Source organism: Silurus aristotelis (assembly GCF_946808225.1).
Source record: "Silurus aristotelis genome assembly, chromosome: 14".
NCBI classification, from domain to species: Eukaryota; Metazoa; Chordata; class Actinopteri; order Siluriformes; family Siluridae; genus Silurus; species Silurus aristotelis.
This window is the reverse complement of record NC_139587.1, coordinates 8,504,160-8,523,835: the sequence shown is the minus strand read 5'-3', so window position 1 is coordinate 8,523,835 and position 19,676 is coordinate 8,504,160. Positions and strand designations below refer to the sequence as shown.

At 36.3% G+C, this 19,676-nt stretch overlaps 1 protein-coding gene across 10 annotated transcripts in view; it reads right to left on the bottom strand.

Annotated features, from left to right (window-relative positions):
- The window catches only part of gria3b (glutamate receptor, ionotropic, AMPA 3b), a 194,349-nt gene that overhangs the window by 113,745 nt on the left and 60,928 nt on the right, over window positions 1-19,676 (bottom strand). For all 10 annotated transcript variants that reach the window (XR_014536591.1, XR_014536592.1, XR_014536593.1 and 7 more), the window contains exon 4: window positions 4,061-4,248. Coding sequence is in view for 5 of the 10 variants with exons in the window: in XM_083560258.1 (XP_083416384.1) it covers window positions 4,061-4,248 (188 nt within the window). In the remaining 5 variants the exon portion in view is untranslated. The remainder of the gene's footprint in view (window positions 1-4,060; window positions 4,249-19,676) is intronic.

Here is a 19,676-nt window from a genome sequence, read left to right as displayed (position 1 = left end):
GCCCCCAAATCACTACTCTAGAACAAAATCCCAGTGGGAGAACACTCACAACTGGTTTTCTAGGCAGTCTTTTATCTGCTCTTCCTCTCTCAGTCATTAGTCCATACGTCAAATGACAAGTTTTTGTAAGCGTGTAAATGAGGGTCCTCTAATCCATAAGTGAGGATGCATATCATGAATATCACTGTTGCAGCAGAAAATCAAGAGCTCACCCATCTAGAGCTTCTTCTTTTTGGAGAAACAAAGCTAAAATGACCTCCTTGCACCCGACTGTACAGTATGCAGCAAATGTTGGGGTGGATTTCCTGGAGCAGGTTTCACTGCTGTTTTCTTGATTTGGCTTATTGTCTGGTGTACTCTATCTATCTGTCTGGCACTACAAACTCAATTGCAGACTTTGAACAGCTTGCAAGCCTTGGGCTTGACCCAAATGCCATTCATTCACAGGGACTCATTTTTCAGATGAACTGAACAGGCTGTTGCCTGTAAGCTGACTTCTATATCAAAAAAGCCAATGAGGACCCACTATCCCAGCAAATGATAGATTCAATACACATGCACCCTTAGGATACTGTACATGACACATAGCTATATTAGAGTAATGACTCAAAATTTGAGGGTTGGAACAAATAAGAGTAATTTCATTAACAATAAATACAAATGGGGAAAAAAAAGGTAAAAAATCCCATATAAATTTGTGAACATTTGCAATTAGGAGATGATCACAAATTATTCTATTTTTTTTTTTATTAAATGGGATTTTAAGTTAAAAGGGCTCCCTGATCTGTGACCAAGTGGAGAAATGGGACACTCTGTCCACTGCAACCACAGGAAACTTACCAATATTGGGTGTTTGTGAGCTCAAGTAAATAAAGGGGTTAGATAGTAGTTTCCTCTGAGAGTATTACGCTGCTCTGTGACACAGCATGAGCAGCAGCTTAAAAAGGTGATGTTGGCTGCCTTCACATGTCTTGGAAGAAGGATGTGTTAGCCCTCACCCTCCATAGTTGGTCAATGTTGTATAAAAGGTGAGAGAGTGTGAATTGGCAGGTGACCAAATTGAGGATAGCTGGCTGTAACAAGTTGCCTTAGAGTGTACAGAATACCTGCAATACATGTTACCTTTTATAGGGAATAAAGAAAGCTGCATAGATTTGTCAAAACTGAGTTTTTTTTCCCAATTGAGGGCTTAGGAATCTTTCAATTTTACATGCTGGGGCAATCTCAAAAGCTGATTGTATCCACAAGCGGGATAATATATTCTGCTCCATATCACAACATATCATACCATCTTAATAGAACGCCCAACATGCAGCCATATCATTCTCACATTGGCCATGCTTTCCCACATAACCTGATTGAGACAGATAGGCCCTGGACCTAGCTGTCCTTTAGAGCAAATATGAGCCTCTGGAGACCCCAGGCACCTCCACCTGAGTAGCTTTGCTTAAAAACCATAAAGGAGAGCATGCATACTTCACTGGCTGGCAATAAAAAAGCTACTCGCCTCTTTTTTGCGTGGCTTATCTCTACTCTCACTCACAGCAGCAGAGCGTCATACACTGATGGAGTCTGTGGCTGCCCATTTCTGATCCTGAGTCTGCAGTTCCATCCTACTGTCATTCACTGAACCAAAGTCCGGAAGCTTCTCTGAGCCTCTGCAGTGTGTGGAGATTAGTCCTATTACATTCAATTTAGTCAGAGTATGCTGAAGTGCGAGGGAAAAAAAGGGTACTGTCTGCCCTAGAGGCCAATAACTGGGACTTCCTGCTTTAATTTCCCCTAATTCTTCTCTTCTTTCTTTAGTTTATCTCTTGACTTAATCTTCTGAAATATTAAGCAGAAATGCAGTCTTAAGAAGGGGTCGAGGGTAAAACTGACTTTCATTATAAGCATGGAAAAAATTTTGATTGGAATTTTAAAGCACATAACTTGAATATATTAATGCTGAATGATATCACAGTTAAAGTTTTAAAACCAATTAAAAGAAAAAAAGATACCAGTTATTGTCACATGTGAAGCCTTTCAAAATGATAATTAGTAATTCATATTTCCTTTTTTTTTAGCTTACGAGGAGTTTATTTTCTCCAAGAAACCAGGAAATAAGAAATTTTTTTGTAAAAATGTCATTTTGGTTTGTGAGGATTTACAAATTATTCATAATTATAAAATATGCCACTGTCTTTATCTGTTTAGTTCTCCAAATATATGTATGTGTATCTGCACTTAAAACATGGATACTATTGAAAATTATTCCTGCTTATTCCTGACATAGGCAGATTCTAAGCATGACTGAATGAATAAATATATGAATGTTGTAAATGAAAATGGTCGTAATTTGTCTAAATATATATAAATATAAAATATATATATTATCAGGGCTGTGACAATAACTTGTTAAAAATGCGTTGAAGCAAATTCATTATAACGGCTTTAATTTCATTACATTATTAAAGGTGCATTTCTCAAATCAAGCACCAAAATCCGCCATGATTTGCACATCCGGCAAATAAAACCGTACGTGTGGAAACATAGCAAAAGTAAAGTTTGATGTCCTAATGATTTACATAATTTAAAACACTATATATATACTTATTTATATCTTTCTCACCAAGCTTCTTGCTGATGGTCTTTTAGCCCATTCCAGCCTTGTGGAGGTCTACAAACTTTGACAGCTCTTTGGTTTTGCATTTACATTTACATTTGCGGCATTTAGCAGACGCTCTTATCAAGAGCGACGATGGTGCCCATGCCCATGGTGGTGGAGAGGTTTGAATGGAAGAGATTAATTCTGTGATGGCTGTCTTTTATACCCTCCTCAAATTGATATTAGGAGTACTTTCCTAAAGGGACAAGACTAATTTGGGTGTGTGGGAGTCAGGATTCTTGCTGGTTCATAGGGGATCACATACTTATTTAACTCTTCTTAAAAAATTTATTAATTTATAACCTTTTTATGGATTTTTTTAAATAATATATATATATATTCTGTTTCTCTCTTTTAAAATAAACCTACCATAAAAATTCTAGACTTTTCAATTTTGTTCAAGGAGGGAAACTTACAAAATTTGCAGGAGATCAAATAATTATTTCCCCCACTGTATTTGGCCACTCCATCACCTTCACCTTCAGAAAGGCAGTTTTAATCCTTACAATGTGTTTGTGGTTGTTATGTTGGTAAACTGCCATTCTACCACCACCATGCTTGACTGGAGGCAAGACACAATTTTCTTGGTGCTCCTCACCAGGGAGTCGCCATACATGTTGGACACCATCTCAGCCAAACACGTTTATCTTGGTCTCACCAGGACACAGGACATGGTTCCAGTAATTCATGCTCTTGGACAGGTTGTCTTCAGCAAACTGTTTGCAGGCTTTTTGTGAGCCAACTTCAGAAGAGGTTTCCTTCTGGGTGGATGGCCATGCAAACCGACTTGTTGCTGTGTGAGGCGTATTGTCTAAACACTGACGAGCAGACCTTCCACTTCTACATCCTTTAAAGCAATGCTGGCAACACTCATGCATCTGTTTTTTTAAACCAGTTTCTGCACCTGGTGCACAGCACGAGGACTCAACTTCTTTGATCAACCCTTGCGAGGCCTGTTCCGAGTGGAACCCGTCTAATTCAACAATCAATAGCAACAATTCTAATTCTCAAATCCTCAGAGTTCTTTGCCATGAGGTGCATTTGTTAAATATCCAGTGGTCAGTATGAGAGAATTGTACTCAAAGCATCAACTTTTAACTGCTCTAATACAAGATACATACATTTGTATGGTCCTGTCAAGCAGACAAAAAACATGAACATGATTAATAGGACAAGAGGTTTTGCATGTTTAAACAACATACAGCTATTTTGACAATAACGGCTGTATGTAAAGCAAATCTTTATTGCTATACAAGCTGCACATTGACTATAAAATATATCCAAGTTTCATTTCTATAGTATCCCTTGAGAAGATATACTAAAATGGTTGCTGAAATGCGTTGGGGTAACTCTTGGTTCTATTAACCTGCAAATCCATGCAGTTTGTTGGGAAAAGAGCGAGAGATCCTTTACCTGTTCTAAGATAACGTTGATCCTCTCCACTTCGCAGTCAATGAGATAGCGTTTCTCCTGCCTCCTGTCCATTTCCTCAAGGATCCGCCTGTATTCCTGTGGGTCTGTCACACTCCCCACTGATCGAGCTGTCACCTGCCAGTTGTTCGAAACTGCTGCCTCCATTATGGCTTGGAGTATCGAGAATCCTTAAGACAAAAACAGTGTTGTGTTAGACCCTGTGCCCTTTAAAGTGCATTCGTGGACCCATGTAAAATGCAACATTGACATTTTGTTTATTACAAAACAGAATGTCTGGATATTAGAAACATCACAACATGGAAGGTTACCCTTTGGCATAAAGTGCACAAAAAAATGTGTGTTTAATGTAGATATTTGAAAGGTTGCGACATGCACTGGAGCTTAATGAGAAATTCTATGGAAAACGTGGCTGAGGTGTAAAGCACAAAGACTTTTATAGTAAATTTATTGTGATTCACGTGGCATTTCTTGTTCTTGAGACAAAGGGTCAGATCAAAGATGGGCAAAGACAAATGCTTTCTTTTATGTCCAGGAAAAAACTTATAATTTTGGATATTTAGAAGGAATCAACTGTGATTTGCTTCAAGGTACCTAAATTACCTCCTTCCAACTACATAATGAATATTAAGATGATCATTTGGCAGTAATCAGCCATCAACATAATTATTTTACTTAAAGCAATAGACTATATCAATTTTATATAATATTTTGTACATGCTTATTTTGCATTAAAATACTGTATATTAGTTTCATTCCATCTAAACATTTTGGATGGCTCAAAAAGTTCAAGAAAAAAAATCACCCCAAATCACAGGTCCCCAGCCACTGCATTATTACCACTGCTCTATTTTAGCACATCACAATTCCAAATTATACAATTTGTTAATAACCTTAGTCTGTAAAAAATAAAAAACCTTTTTATGGTAATATTAAAATCATGATTTAAAATTTTCCCCATTGGTACAGTAATAGTTTTCAGTCCAAATAAAACATTTTAGATTAGGTATTTTGTAAGCTGTAAGGCAGGCCATACTGTAAGTTAAAAAAACTAAACAGATATTGTTTAATGTTAGGTAATCCAACAATCACAGTCAATATCACAGACAGACGATGTCATTATAATGATAAAAAATAATCATAAACTGGAACATAGGGTCTAAAAATATTGTCTAGGTTACTGAAATATAGGAAACGATTCTCAAAAATGGACAATACAATTGACAAGATGCTCCAAAGAACAAGGACACACACAGGGATGGGCAGTATTTATAATTTATATATTTATAATATGTATTTCAAATACGTATTTTAAATATAAAATAGGGTTTTGTAATTTGTATTTGATATTTTTGATGAAAATGGCATCATATATTGTATTGAAATACTTCAGTGATTTGTATTTCTGTAGTTTTAAAATACTTTAAAATATTTTTTAAAGAAAATACATTTAAAGAATGTCTACATGATGAAAATAAACATGTGGTCTCTGATTGGTGCCTACTCAGTAGTTTGCCCAGACTTCTCGAGTTAAGAACAGAAAATTGATCAAAATGGAAGAAGGTGGTCAAACGTGCAGGCTGCCAGCTTTCAAATAAATGTAATAATAGCTTTAATTACCAAGTATGTTTACACACACAAGGAATTAGCCTTTCGTTACCAAACACCAAGTAACTGAATTAGGATACAATAATGAGTCATTTGCAAACTGTTCAACAATAAACTGTTGGTTACTTTAAAACTAACCTTCATCTGGGAGATCACAGGGTTTATGTATGTGAATATTTGATCGGTTAACTGGCTATATGTCAGATTTATTGCATGAATCGGCAAGTGCAATCGAAAATTGTTTACAACAGAATCATTGTAATGGCTGGAGGAATTGATTAAATAGCCAAATTGATGGAAGGTTTACAAAGAGATTTGGTGCCCTTGTAAAATATATATTTTTTTATTTTTAAAATAGAAAAATACAGTAGTTTATTTTTATATATGGTGTGGCTGCTGTATTTTATAGTTTTTTGATACACTTACAGTTGAGAAATTTGGTATTTCATTTTAATACTAAGCCAATACCAAGAAAGAGAAACAAAAGCAGGGGGCAAAAACTGGGTGAAACAGAACTACACAAGTAAAATCTGTGACATATTTCAAGGCACATAATTCATGCAAACTATATGACATTGACTTTATCATCAGTTCAGACAAAAAGTTTCAAAAGACTACAATTATATATGTAGGGCTGTAACTAATCCAGTAAGATGAGGCATAGACTATTTGGCTGTTTGTTTAGCTTATCAGGTAAGTTATAAAAAAATGTGTCGATATTTGCTTTGCCTAGTCCACAATGCACAAATGAAATACAACATTACAGTGTTATAAGGCTTTTGTCTTTCAATAAATTAAATAATCAGTATGCCACTGCCCTGGATACCTGATTAATATCCTATTACTAATCAATGAAACAATCTAGATACTGTATGACTATAATTTAAGATACAATGCATCAGCCATAAAATTTCCTCATAATGAAATTTTCCAGTTTTTAAAAGGCAACGTTATCCAGCCCAATATTAACGGCTACTTGTTAATTTGGGTTTATTAGTTTTACTTGGATTATTTTTTTCTAGGGTAAGACTGAGATAATCAGATGAAACCTGCAAACCTTTGGGTTCTCTGCTCTATGAGTCATCATGAGGCCATACAAACTCAGTGATTATAAACATAGTGAAAGAGGACAATTAAATACAGCCCAAGAGCAAAGCCTAAGAAACTCAAATCTTCCTTCGGATTTATCTGTGTACGTGCTTTACATGGAACTAGGCTACTTGTATCCCCTTTGAAACATCACGCTTTTCTGTCCATGCCTCCCAAATACAGATGGAACTGGAGTGCTGATTTTGGTTGATGATTAATACAAGTGCACAGCCTGCACCAGTCAATTCGGGATTATGCAAAATAATTCCGTGCAGTTTGAATGGAGCACTGGCTGAAAGGACATGCCAATGACAAAGCGAAGTGTCTTGTCGGCAATTCTTTATTCTGAATACGTGGGACTTCTTTTTTCTCCTGGTTTCTGCTTAGTCCCTTGCAGCTCAGTCCTTGCTGTCTCGGGCGCAGCGTGGAGCTATCACAACATAGCTTTACACTCTGCGAAATGACCTTTCCAAAGAAAAGCTCGCCAACCAGACAGAACAAATGCCCCATATGCCACCCATCCACGAAACGAATCCAAACAGAACTAAAAGAAAAAACAGGGTGCGTCATGCCCTCCCAGCTCATCTGGAAACATAAAAAAAAAATCAAATGTGTGAAAAATACCAACGATCCCACTTTCACTCGTAGAATATCACGACTTTGATCATAATTTGGTTCTGCAATGGAGCTAAAGACCAGTCACAGAAGAAAACCAATATAAATGTCATCTTTTCACCACATATCATTTATTTGATTCTAATACCTTCATATCTAAATAAGAAAATATAATGACTATCGAGCCGCAAGTATAATGGTTAGGTAATAGGATCTTTCTAGTCAAATATCTTGTGTAAGGAATAAAGCTTAACACTGTTTAATAAATGCAACATCATACCTTTTTAACAGTTGTACATTTTTAACCATTCTACAATATGCGTTGAAGCAGCTACTGTATTTTTCGGACTATAAGCCGCTACTTTTTTCCCACGTTTTGAACCCCGCGCCTTAAAAAACGAAGCAGCTAATTTATGGATTTTTCCTGGGTTTTCCCGGTTTCACAAACTTTAAGCCAAAAAACTGAGCGACATAACATTAGAACAATGAAATTGGCAAACGGAAACGAAAAAACGCACCTCACCTGTGTTCTAAGCTGCACGGCTTCGGGTGAAAAAACTTCCACCGGTGCTGATTTTTAAACGCACGATGATGCCAAAAGATAAACTCCCACGAGAAATAGTTGTGAAAGGAAGGAGGAGGACAGTGAACAATGACTTTCTTGGTAGGCTACTGTTTAGATACAAGCGTTGAGTCTGGGTGAAGGGAGAGCTCACTAACTCCAGTTGCAATAGAAATCATATAAGCACAGACAGGTTTCCAAAACTCGTCCTTTTTAAATTTTTTTTTGGCAACAGCGTTACGGGTTAGTCAAAGAAACTTAGAAATGAGCATCAGAAAATAATAAGGACATATTCCTCGGCCTTGCACACATGCAGTAATACCGGGAAAATGTGGCGGCAGCCTATTCCCAAAATGCCGCTCTGCTCTTAAAGGAGCCACAACATATTTCACCCATTACACCGTGTAACAGACACTGTCTTTCGTTAAAGCCTGTGTAAAGTTTATTAGTTTCAGTGTAGACACTTGCGCTTATAGACAAGTGTGGCTTATTTATGTTAAAAATAAAAATCTTTATCAAATTCAGTGGATGCGGCTTATATATGGGTGCGCTTAATAGTCCAGAAATTACGGTATATAAAGTTGTTTCCTTACCAACATTTGGCTTTCTGTAAGTGGAAAAACATTTGCATATCAAAGTGATATTTTGCAAAATAATTTATTATTTTACTATGAAGAATTTTAGTAAGACTTGAATTCAATTAAATTTTTATTAAAGTTTAAATTTATATATATATACAGTATATATATATATATATATATATATATATATATATATATATATATATATATATATATATATATATATATATATATATATATATATATATTTCTATATATTTATATATATATATATATATATATATATATATATATATATATATATATATATATATATATATATATATATATATTTGCTCATGCAGGTTTTGCCCCAGTCATTGATATTGTATATAATCCTTTATGAGAATCTCTGGCCCTTGAACCGTGCATCAAAGAGAAAAGCAGACATGCTTGTCAGAACGAATTCGTCTCTCGGAACAAATTAGACACATAGGCTAATATGCTCTGATACACCATTAAATGAATCAGGGTGACATTCAAATGTTTCTGGTGGCAGTGAGGCACCTCAATTTTAGCTAAAAGCTAAGCAGTGAACCGGCATAGAAAACAGACCTTCGTTTCTCGGCCCATCTCATCTTTATGCTGGGCCTGAGCTGTATGTGAGAAGGCCACACATTTGGGACACAACCCACATTATTGTGATTATCATCAAATCAGTCTTTTCATTTCGGAACAGTCGATTAATACAAGTACAATCTCGGGCACAGCGCTACAAGCCAATATGAATGGGAACAACAGAATTCATTTAAGATCCTTTAAAAGATTCAATTCCCTTTTGAATACACATTTTTATGGAAATTAGGAGATGAAATCTGGCTTGGGGTAAATATACAGTGGAATGGATGTGCTTTGTCTGTGCTTCTCCTAAGTCAGCAGAAAAGTTTTCCCAGTCATATATAAAACTCTGACGTTAACCAACTATAAAGGCAACTTTGAAGCACTCTTTCGCTTAAACCTGAACTAAACTGAGCAGATGTGCTGAAATATACAGTATAATGCTCTATTGTTTTCAATGCTAAGAAATGAAAAAGCTAATTAATTTTGAAGCTTGAACTGAGACTATAATTTGTCACTGCATATTTCGCAAACTATTCAGTCTTGGTGAATAGTCATTTATAATAAGCAAACCTTCTGTTTTTGGGCCAGAGACCATAGGGGATATGATCCAAATATATATCTATTGGCCACTTTATTAAAAAAATCTAATTAGATAGGCTACAACAGCAGAAAACTACAATATCCTCCACTTCTGCCAGCCAAGATGTGAAGCTTTTAAACTGTACAATATCTGAGTTGCTGAATTGCACTTTTGTCACATGATTGCTTGATTTGATTTATTGTTTGAATGAGTGCAGGTATTCCTAATAAAAGTGGTTGGTGAGTGTATCTATATGTTCACCCTCTAGCAACTCTCTCTCAAACTCTGCCATATGCAATCAGCATTTTAAGTATGCAAGCCCGAGCTGTGCGACAGTGCGTCGAATGTAATGCGTTGGGCCACATAAATTCAGAAGACGACGACAAGATTTCCTTATCGGGATCTATAAATTCCCCATGCTGGGGCGATGCAGCGAGACGATGGAGGCTGTTTCTGATTACACTCCTGAGAGCTCATCATTCCTTTGAGCCAGGCACTTTTTAAAATGCCATAAAGCTGCCGAGTGTGGCAGAGTCACTGGAGTTGGCTGCTTGTTAATGCAGTCACGGCCTGAACTCTGTCGTTCTTAAACCCCCCCCCCCCCCCCTTACCAACTGGCATATGCCTGCTTGAGCGGGTCAACATTACTTAATCCCCACACACACATATCCACCCACTGTGCAATCCCTTTTCGTCTTACCCCATCAGAGTTGATGGGAGTCTGCATTATCATCTTTGGTGCTCTTTGATGCTGTGTCGACAACTTCAGAGATAAAGAAGTGTAGCAGAGCCACTGTCATCTTCCTTTAATCTGTAGGCCGGCTAGAAGGCTGAATCTAAACACACTATTCATTTGCTCAGTGTTTGCATTGCTCATGACGTGCCAGTCCAAGCATTCTCGGCTATAATGTAAATATAGATTGGACTGTATCAGCGGTGTACTTGGCATCATGACTCTCGGTATGATGTGCTGGCTTCCTACAGGCCAAGTCGATTCATAAGCTCACTTATCCAGATCAATATGAACAGAAAAGACAAAGCAGGACTACTCAAATGTTCATTCATCGAAATAAATGCATAGTAATTCCCCAGAACATACTACATCTGATCTATAAAATCTGTGCAATTGTTAATCAAGGCCAACAAAACAATTAAAGCACACACACACATATATTTCTTATATTTTTCTTTAGTAGAAATGTTTGTGTGTATGTGTATAGATCTCTCATCCAAATATCCATGTTGGATTTAAACCTGATGTGAGCATGGCCTATTTTTAAACGGTTGCTTTAAAATGTATATTGAATTAAATATAAAGTCTGCCACTATGCCTACTGAACAAAAAGAAACACAGAAAACTAGAAATGCTAGCACTGTAAACATGTTCTATGATTTATCACTTCAAAACATATTTGATATTATATATATTTTTTAATCACAGAGTATTTGTTCTTGTTAGTATTGTGATATAACAAATTTGGTTGGCCATATATTCAAAATAGTTATACCTCCACTTTCACCCTTTTGACTTGCTATTTTTGACCTTAATAATAATAATAATAATAATAATAAAAGGGAAAGGTAAAATTCAATCTATATCAGGTTATGCAACTTTATGACATAAATATCAGAAAATGCTAAAATATTAAAATAAGAAATAAACCCACTTAAATACAATAACAAGATAGTAAAAACACATGCTATATATATATATATATATATATATATATATATATATATATATATATATATATATATATATATATATATATATATATATATATATATAATTAAAATCAATGTAATATATTCATTCATTCATTCATTCATTGTCTCCCGCTTATCCGTAATTCGGGTCGCGGGGGCAGCAGTCTAAGCAGGTGCTAATTTGTGCTCATTCCTACTATGATAAATTGGTATGAAAAGAGTAAAAAAGCTCATTGTATTAGCAAAGTTATGGGGTTGCTTATAAGGGTTTATTCAACTTATGTCATTTTTGGATTTATGTCATGAAATGAGTCTTGAAATTAATAAACAAAGCATGGCTAGATGTTTCTCTATAAACAAACTACTATACCCATATAAAACATGCCCAGGCAGCTACTACAGATGCAGCTGTTAACTGATAGCAGCCTCTAGTGCAATATTTAGCATTTTCTATACACCAGTCAGTATAAAATTACATGTGATATATTGTACCAGTGCAATATCTACATGTGCAATACACTATCCAAGTGCAATAACTGTGCTATAATTAGATTTTGTGTATGACTGCATGCATTTGCATATACAAATTAGTTAGTTTGTGTTATTCTTTTTATTTTTCATATTTTAAATGATTTTTCGATTTTTTGTTACTATTGTTTATATTGAGGTTCTCACACTGTAATTCATTATATTGTGTATGATGACAAAGAAAAATGTATTCTGTTCCACTCTACTTGTATATGTATCTGTATAGAACATGTAATCTGTTTATTTTGAATAACATATTCATATTTGGTTACATCCTTGGCATAAATAACAGTAAACCCGAATCGATTTGGAAATATTGTCGGGTTACTGTGCTGTGGTAACATTTGTGTACCCATGAGCTCCCGTGGCTGCCTTTTAATGTGATGTTTAATGTCTTTGTTCTGTTAGATATGTGTTGTGTGTTTGTTGAATTCTGGGTTTATCCACTAAGCCTGTACATGTGCTGTAAATACAAGTTGCTCCCTTAGTCAAACCCCCTTGAAACGCTGATGCTATAATATGTAAGTTCCAAAATCGCCTCATTACCCCGTAAATGTATTTTCCTAAGGAAAAAAAAAAACCTAGATGTTCTAAAAACATTTCCTTTTACTGAACAGGCACCGATGCCGCCATGTAAATGGTGCAGGCTGCTGGAAGCACACAGTATAACAGTAGCTTCAGCCTCGTCGTTCCGAACCGGATCTTAACAGGATGAAGTTTGAAGTGTCACCCATGGCGGCCCAGCCGTAATTGAATTTACTTGTATCTAATCTCCTTTCCTTTTGCGGATGTTTCTCCCAGGCTGCTCATTAAAAGACCTGAGCTGGTAAGGCTTGTCACCCGCATTTCTGAGCTCTTCTCTGCGCTATTTCAGTCTCTTTACCAGGCAAGGGGAGTCAATTGTCCATTTTCCCCGGTCTCTACATGCACTCTGATCTATTCCTTCACAACTTCACTAACACCGAAGCATCTCTAACACACACTTGATTTGGCTTTTTATCCGCTACCTTATTATGCCACTGGCTAAATATACAAGGCAAGAAAATGGAAAAATAAAGCACAGATCAAAAAGAACGTGTATAACATTTTCTGTAAATGTGTACAAGTAATTTGTAAATTGTAATAAAAATCTTTTCTTTTCATATTTATTTTTAACTGTGCACAATGTGGTATCTAGATCTAACCAGTTTAGAAAGAGATGCTTAAATGCTTGGTTTTTTGGAAAGAAACGCTTGAAGGACAGAGTGGAAATAAATGGAAGATGAAAGTAGGGCCTTTGTAATTGCCCTTCCTCTCTGAGCTTAATGTTTGAATGATGGAGCCACTGTGTGAAATCAACAGCCTGCTCATGAATCTGTACTGAAAGTGAATAGAATCCATCGAGATAAGGCTCGAACGGCTAGCACAGGGGATTATGGCACAGGACTTTCGCAGAGCCCTGGGTTACCACGAAATAGAAAAAAATTCTTGAAAATCCGCCTGAGACTCTTTTTTCGACTCGATAAGGTAGATAAGGGCCCACACAATTTCTGACCACACGCATCCGAATAAAAGTGCCACAGAGTCACAGCTCAACCATGAGATATAGGAAAACAGACCAACACTGCCTTTGAGCTAGTGCTAAATTCATCGTTTATTATCCTTCGAGTACTTAACCCCCTCCTTTTTTTATTTTTTAGAATGAACATAATGAGTAGATCTTCTTTTATACTTTATCTTTATATCTTCTTTATTTTCATAACATTTGATTAAATGCATGTCTCTGTGCTGCTCTGTATGCCACTAATATTGATGTGAAGCTCAACACACTAAGGTATCTGAACCAGGAAAATAGGTTGGTGTTGTCAAATCTAGGGTTTCTGAATCAAAGATTTTGGATCCTACCTGTCTCACCTCCTTTCTGCCACAAAATAAATAAGATATTTAAAAGCAATTGTGCTGGAATATTTCTGTGTGTGTCCTGCGAGTTACAGAGAGGGCAGTGAGGGAAAAAGAAAAAAAAATTGAGCTTTTGATTTAGCATTTTCCAACTAATTAAAATGATCTCAAGCCAAGCACAGTCCTAATCACCCAGACAGCTGACGCATGAAGCTGGAGAAGCAGAGCAATGCATAAAGCATAGCTTAAAAAAAAAAAAAAAAAAGACGTATCCATCACGATGGAGGGTCCCTTGCTGCTGCCTTTCATTACGACTGCCTACACTGCTGCGGCCCGAGGCTCAACACACACGCACACACGCATACACGCACACACACACACACACACACACACGCACACACACACATACACAAGCACCTATATGGATGTTCGGTGTAAAGCGCACCTCTGCAGAAACACAGCCTACACTCATGGACACGATGCAATTATCCGTTACATCAGCCAAGTGAGTCATAAACTGAACTGAAAATATAGATTTCCTTCTCACTGTGATATAAAGAAGGACATTGCATATCTTACATAGCTTTCCTCTGGATATCTTATCTACCTGAAAATTTGTTTGTAACCTCAGAATCTGAGTTGAAATCTGATCGCATTATTTATCTCACAAGCAAAGAATAGCATAAGAAATAAAGGGGCAACAAATTGAAGGTAAAATATGGAACCGACAGGCATTGCAACATGAATCATACTGCTTTTCACTCACCCCTTTGCTGCATTTGTTACCTAATTCTATACCGCCAATGAACACCTGGCATCACATACCAACAGTATCAGCTATCTCATTCTGAGTAAGTCTTGTTTCTCTCTGCAATTGTATTAGCCTGAGCTTCTCATCCACACTTAGTAGTTGTGATGGAGATTGAGCAGAGAAAAGCTGCATGTTAAATAAGAACACTGTGTCGGATTTATGAACAAACCAAGACCATGAATAAAAAAGGAACTGCCATCTACTCTTAGATTATTTTAATGCTTTTTCTAAATGCATGCTTAAATTTTTTTTTTTTTTCATTCTTAGCATCCGCTTCCACAGACAGGCTACAAATGATGTTTGGAATTTATCATTATGCTGATTGCTGTTGCTCTGGAGGCTATTTGTCATCACAGTGCAGCTTGTCTTTTGCACCTTATATAAAAAACTTTCTACACAAGTTTAAAGCTTAAAAAAATTTAATAAATTAGTCCCTCACGACTGAAAGTCAATACATCTACAATGGCCATACTCTCAGGACCTTTACTCTTTTCCCATTTACACTGACCCAAAGCAAGTGTTGGTGTCTGTGAGCTAAGGTATGATTAAAAGGTTAGATAGCGCTTTCCTTTAATTATGTTACGATGCCGTGTGATTCGTAAGGTTGGTGTAAAGTTTCTATCAGGAAGCACATCAAGCCTTTGACCTCCATTGTTGGTTGCTGACAAAGGGGAAATAATGGGTGGGAATTGTCTTATTTAATCTACAATCCAAGCGATCCATATTAAGAAAAATTAGCAAATATTTATATGGCATCTGTGGACCAGTTTTGAATAGAATATATGTGATAGACTTAATTAAAACTGAAATGTCTTAAATATTTTTAAGGTGTGATTGTAAACATTAATGCAAATATCTAATCTAAATATTTGATAGATAGAAATGCTGGAATCATTTCCAAATCCTTGTCCAACATCTGTTAATATCTGTTCATATATCATTGATAATTTGTACGAATTAAAATGCCACTTTCTTTTTGCTAGCTGCTAGAAATAAAGGGTAGTTTTTCTTTGTACAAATAGAGGGAAAAAAGAAGAACAAGAATGCTCTCAGCTACAATTTCATGGCTGCCAGAGCCGATAGCGAGTAGGTGAGCAAAATGGCCCTTTTTTTCCGGGTTCACTTAGCAGGAGAGGCTACGAGGCGATTCTTGTTTTCATTGTGTGGTTACTGCTAGATGAATCTCAACATGCTTTTGACAAAACGCACATGCATTCACTCCAGTAAGCTTCAAGAGCATTTGTACACCTCTGCAGATGTGGAGAGGAAAAACGTGTAGGTACTTCAATGGAACTCGGGAGGGCATTTAGAGCTGAGTGTATCGGATGGACATGGTACCTCCAAACTGCAAGCATTTGATAACCTGTTATTAGAGAACCACTGCTGGAGTTTTAAAACCCATCTTTATGTTGTCTGGGTTTTTTTCTCATGTGCCTAGATTTTTTTTACAGTACATCATGCATATTTTAGTGCTCACAAATGCATTTTGTGTAACAGATGACTGTTAAGAGTACGCATGGGGGTCCTGTTTTTTTTTTTTATGTGTCAGACATCCGCAGGTAAGAAAGCGTTTGGCCGTGAGACAAGCACTGTAGATAAGGGCATTGTAGCTGTTTTGCTTGAAATTGTTTTTGACAAAGGGAATAAGAAATCAGGAATACATCAGAGATGAATTTGGTTGCAGATTCTTCATGCATAGACACAGGCAGGATGAATGAGGGCAATATTTATAGTTTTACTAAAGGGACTCATTGTCTCCACAGTGGGGCTGCAAACTGCGAGGAAGTAGTGCAGAAGGCCAGTGAAATGGAGCATTAACCATGCTGGCACACACACTCACATAACCTGCAAACACTTGACAGATGCATGTACTAAGGTATTGGCTAGTTTTGAGTTGGAACACAGACAAATCCAGGAATCCTACTCCAGGGAAAATCCTAAGCACGTACACACACACTTAAGTATTCCGATCTTTATAAGGGCTTTTCAATCTGTTTCTAAATGTTCTGTAGTAGTGTAGTACATGTTTTCTCATGGGGAAAACCTGCCAAACATTCCCCCCCCAAAAAAAAAAAAAAAAAAAAAAGAGAAATGTTTCTTCACCAAGCAAACAGCAATAAATTAGTGAGTACATTTATCTGAAAAACAGTCTACCTTCAAAAACCAAAATACAACCCTCAGGAGTTGGACTGAAATATTAGATTTAATACATAACCTTAAAGGTTGATAAATCTCTGAAGTCAATGCAACCACTTAAATCTAATATGCAAAAAAAATATTGATAATAAACACAAAGCATCCTTTTTATGCTTTGTTTTATGCTTCCTCATCTGAATACATTATCCAAGCTAGTTATTAGCAAACACAATGTCTGTTTATTGATATTATGTATATATGTTTTTGTTTGCTAGCAATAATGCTAGCTGGAGGCTAACTGACTCCCATTAGGTTTTGGGTATCATTATGGAATGGTTTTCCTATTTCAGTTGAGTTCTTTATTCACAAGCTTTTAGCATGAACATACACTATGGGAGATAAAAATAATTTTCATTGTTTTATTGAGGACATGCTTAAAAGTGAAATCAAAGATGAAGGAATGGTATTGTGAAAAACTCCAGAGGGATGCCAAGCAATGGCATATGGATGAAATTAGTCATGTTGACAATGTGGATTCATACAAACTACCAAACAGAATGGAGTGATGCTCTGCATATGCTACTTCCTCTTACATTTCCGGATATATTTTCATATCTGGTGTTCATCATGGTGAGCATTCAGTTATTGTTCTACTAAGTAGTTTTTTAATTCTCTTTAAGCCTGTATAGTTTTGGAAATTTATGAGTACAGGATCTATAGGTCGACCAGATACCAAAATCTCCAGGTGATTTTATTAACGTTTATTAAACTTTAACTCTTTAACTTTTAACTACTGTAATGTGGTACTATTTAAACATAGCTGTCATGGGTAAGCTTGTGGTAGTTTACAACACACAAAACCCAATAAATAAAATTATTACATTATTACATTACATTTGTAAGAAAACACGTATTCTATATGCTTACACTCTCGAACACTGAAAGGCAAAATCCTGTATTTTGCTAAAAGGAGGGAAAAAAGTTTCCTGAAATTAGCTTAACACGATGTCTTATGACAGTGAACACTGATGTTCTGAAAGCCAATTTTATAACAAACAGCTTCACAGATATCATGAGCAGAACAAATATCATCTTCTAACCAGAGTGATGATCTAAGCAAGCGTGGTCATCTAATTCCCTCATTCACAGGATACTTGGCGCACTTGCCATCGAGCCCTGCCAACTATGCCAGGCCACAGTCCCCTGCCTTGTTAACCACCCGACTGCAAAATGTGCTTGTTATTGTAAATTATCAGGGATTAATAAAGAGCCAGTGCCCTATCATTAGAGCATCCCTTTCAGATTCATCAGCAAATGGGAGGTCAGGCAATACAGCCTTAACAGAGCCTCCCCTTTACTGGTGAGCTTTCCATTTGAAGTGCAAATGCTTGTCACTATGACATTGTGTCCTTTAATTCATTTTGTCTGACTGCACTGTGCCGAACATGAAATTACACTTAAAAGGCTTCAAAATGACCTGGCTTTCCTTAGTGAATGTCATGAAATATTCTTTTTAGTATTGCTGGTTTGGTTGGTGGTTGTAATAGGTTCACCAAACTCTATACTGTTGTAGGCATGTACTTTTTGTTTGTTTTGAATTTTCTGTGGAAAATTACGTCTATTTATGAACCTAAGGCATACACCTGAGCAACATCTTCCAAAGCAGATAAAAATGTTTCATATAACATATAGTATAATTGTCAAGATTATGTTAAAACCCATGGGACGAGGTTCCCCATTAGTACATCCTTTATGCCACATGAAATAGTCACATCACTTGCAAATGGTTTGCGTTTCATTTAATTCTCACCTTGCACCTCACATTTCGTCTCACATTTGTGACCCCAGTGTTGTCATGATACTTGTTCCACAGTTGTGCTTTGTCACTTTGTCTTCTGTTTGGTTTTTATTACATTTATTTTGCTATTTATATATTTTTTGCACTCACATTTGCTTTCCCTCGTATTACATGGCAGCTTTAACATTGAGACATTTTAAAATGCATGCTACAAATCCAATATCATTATTAGATGGTAGCTAATTACAAACTGGAAAAAACAACAACAATTGTCAGTGGGGCCAAGGAATAGCTTGCATATGTGTTAGCTAAGTTGTTTATTATATGACTACTACTACCACTACTACTAATAATAATATTACTACAACTATTACTTTTAGTAATGTCTTAGTGGGGTGACCACACTTTCTATGTGTGGCATTGGTGCCCGAACCCCTTGAATGGCTTCTTACAATACAAACAGTAAACAAAGTAGCACTTTACATGACATGCTGTACATATTGTATATACTAGTTTTTGCTGTTGATCAGACATCAATCATTACACCCATTCAAGTGGCTTTCAAACCTACCAAAAGATGAGCATGAAGACTTTCATGTTACCCCCTAATAGCACTTTATAAAACGACGCAATTCTGAGTTCCCACTTCCAAGCTGTTTGGAATGCAGCATTAGCAAACGCCGGTAATAATTCATTGTAAGAGCGTGAAGAGCTGACAAAGTACATGCAAACTGAGGAAGCCGTTCTGCTTGCTGTGAATACATTTGACATTTAATAATGCTAATCCTCATACCTTAGTGGCAAATCAAGCATTAAATGACAAAGATGGCATGTTAACTGGGATTAAAAATAATCGAAAAGTAACATCTAGCCCTCTGCAGTTTTTATTTTATTTACATCAATTTATTAAAGAGACTGTAAAACATACCCAAAGGACAGTGGCGGTTCCTGACATCTTCACATTAAGATAAGAAAGTTAAGGAGTGTGGACGTGATTTATATTGAGGAGATTAGCAGCTTTATTTTTTTTCCTAATGGGAATGCAAAGGTGTACAGTCAGCCATCTGATCATGATTGCATTGATTTTACCTTGTCATTGGGCAAG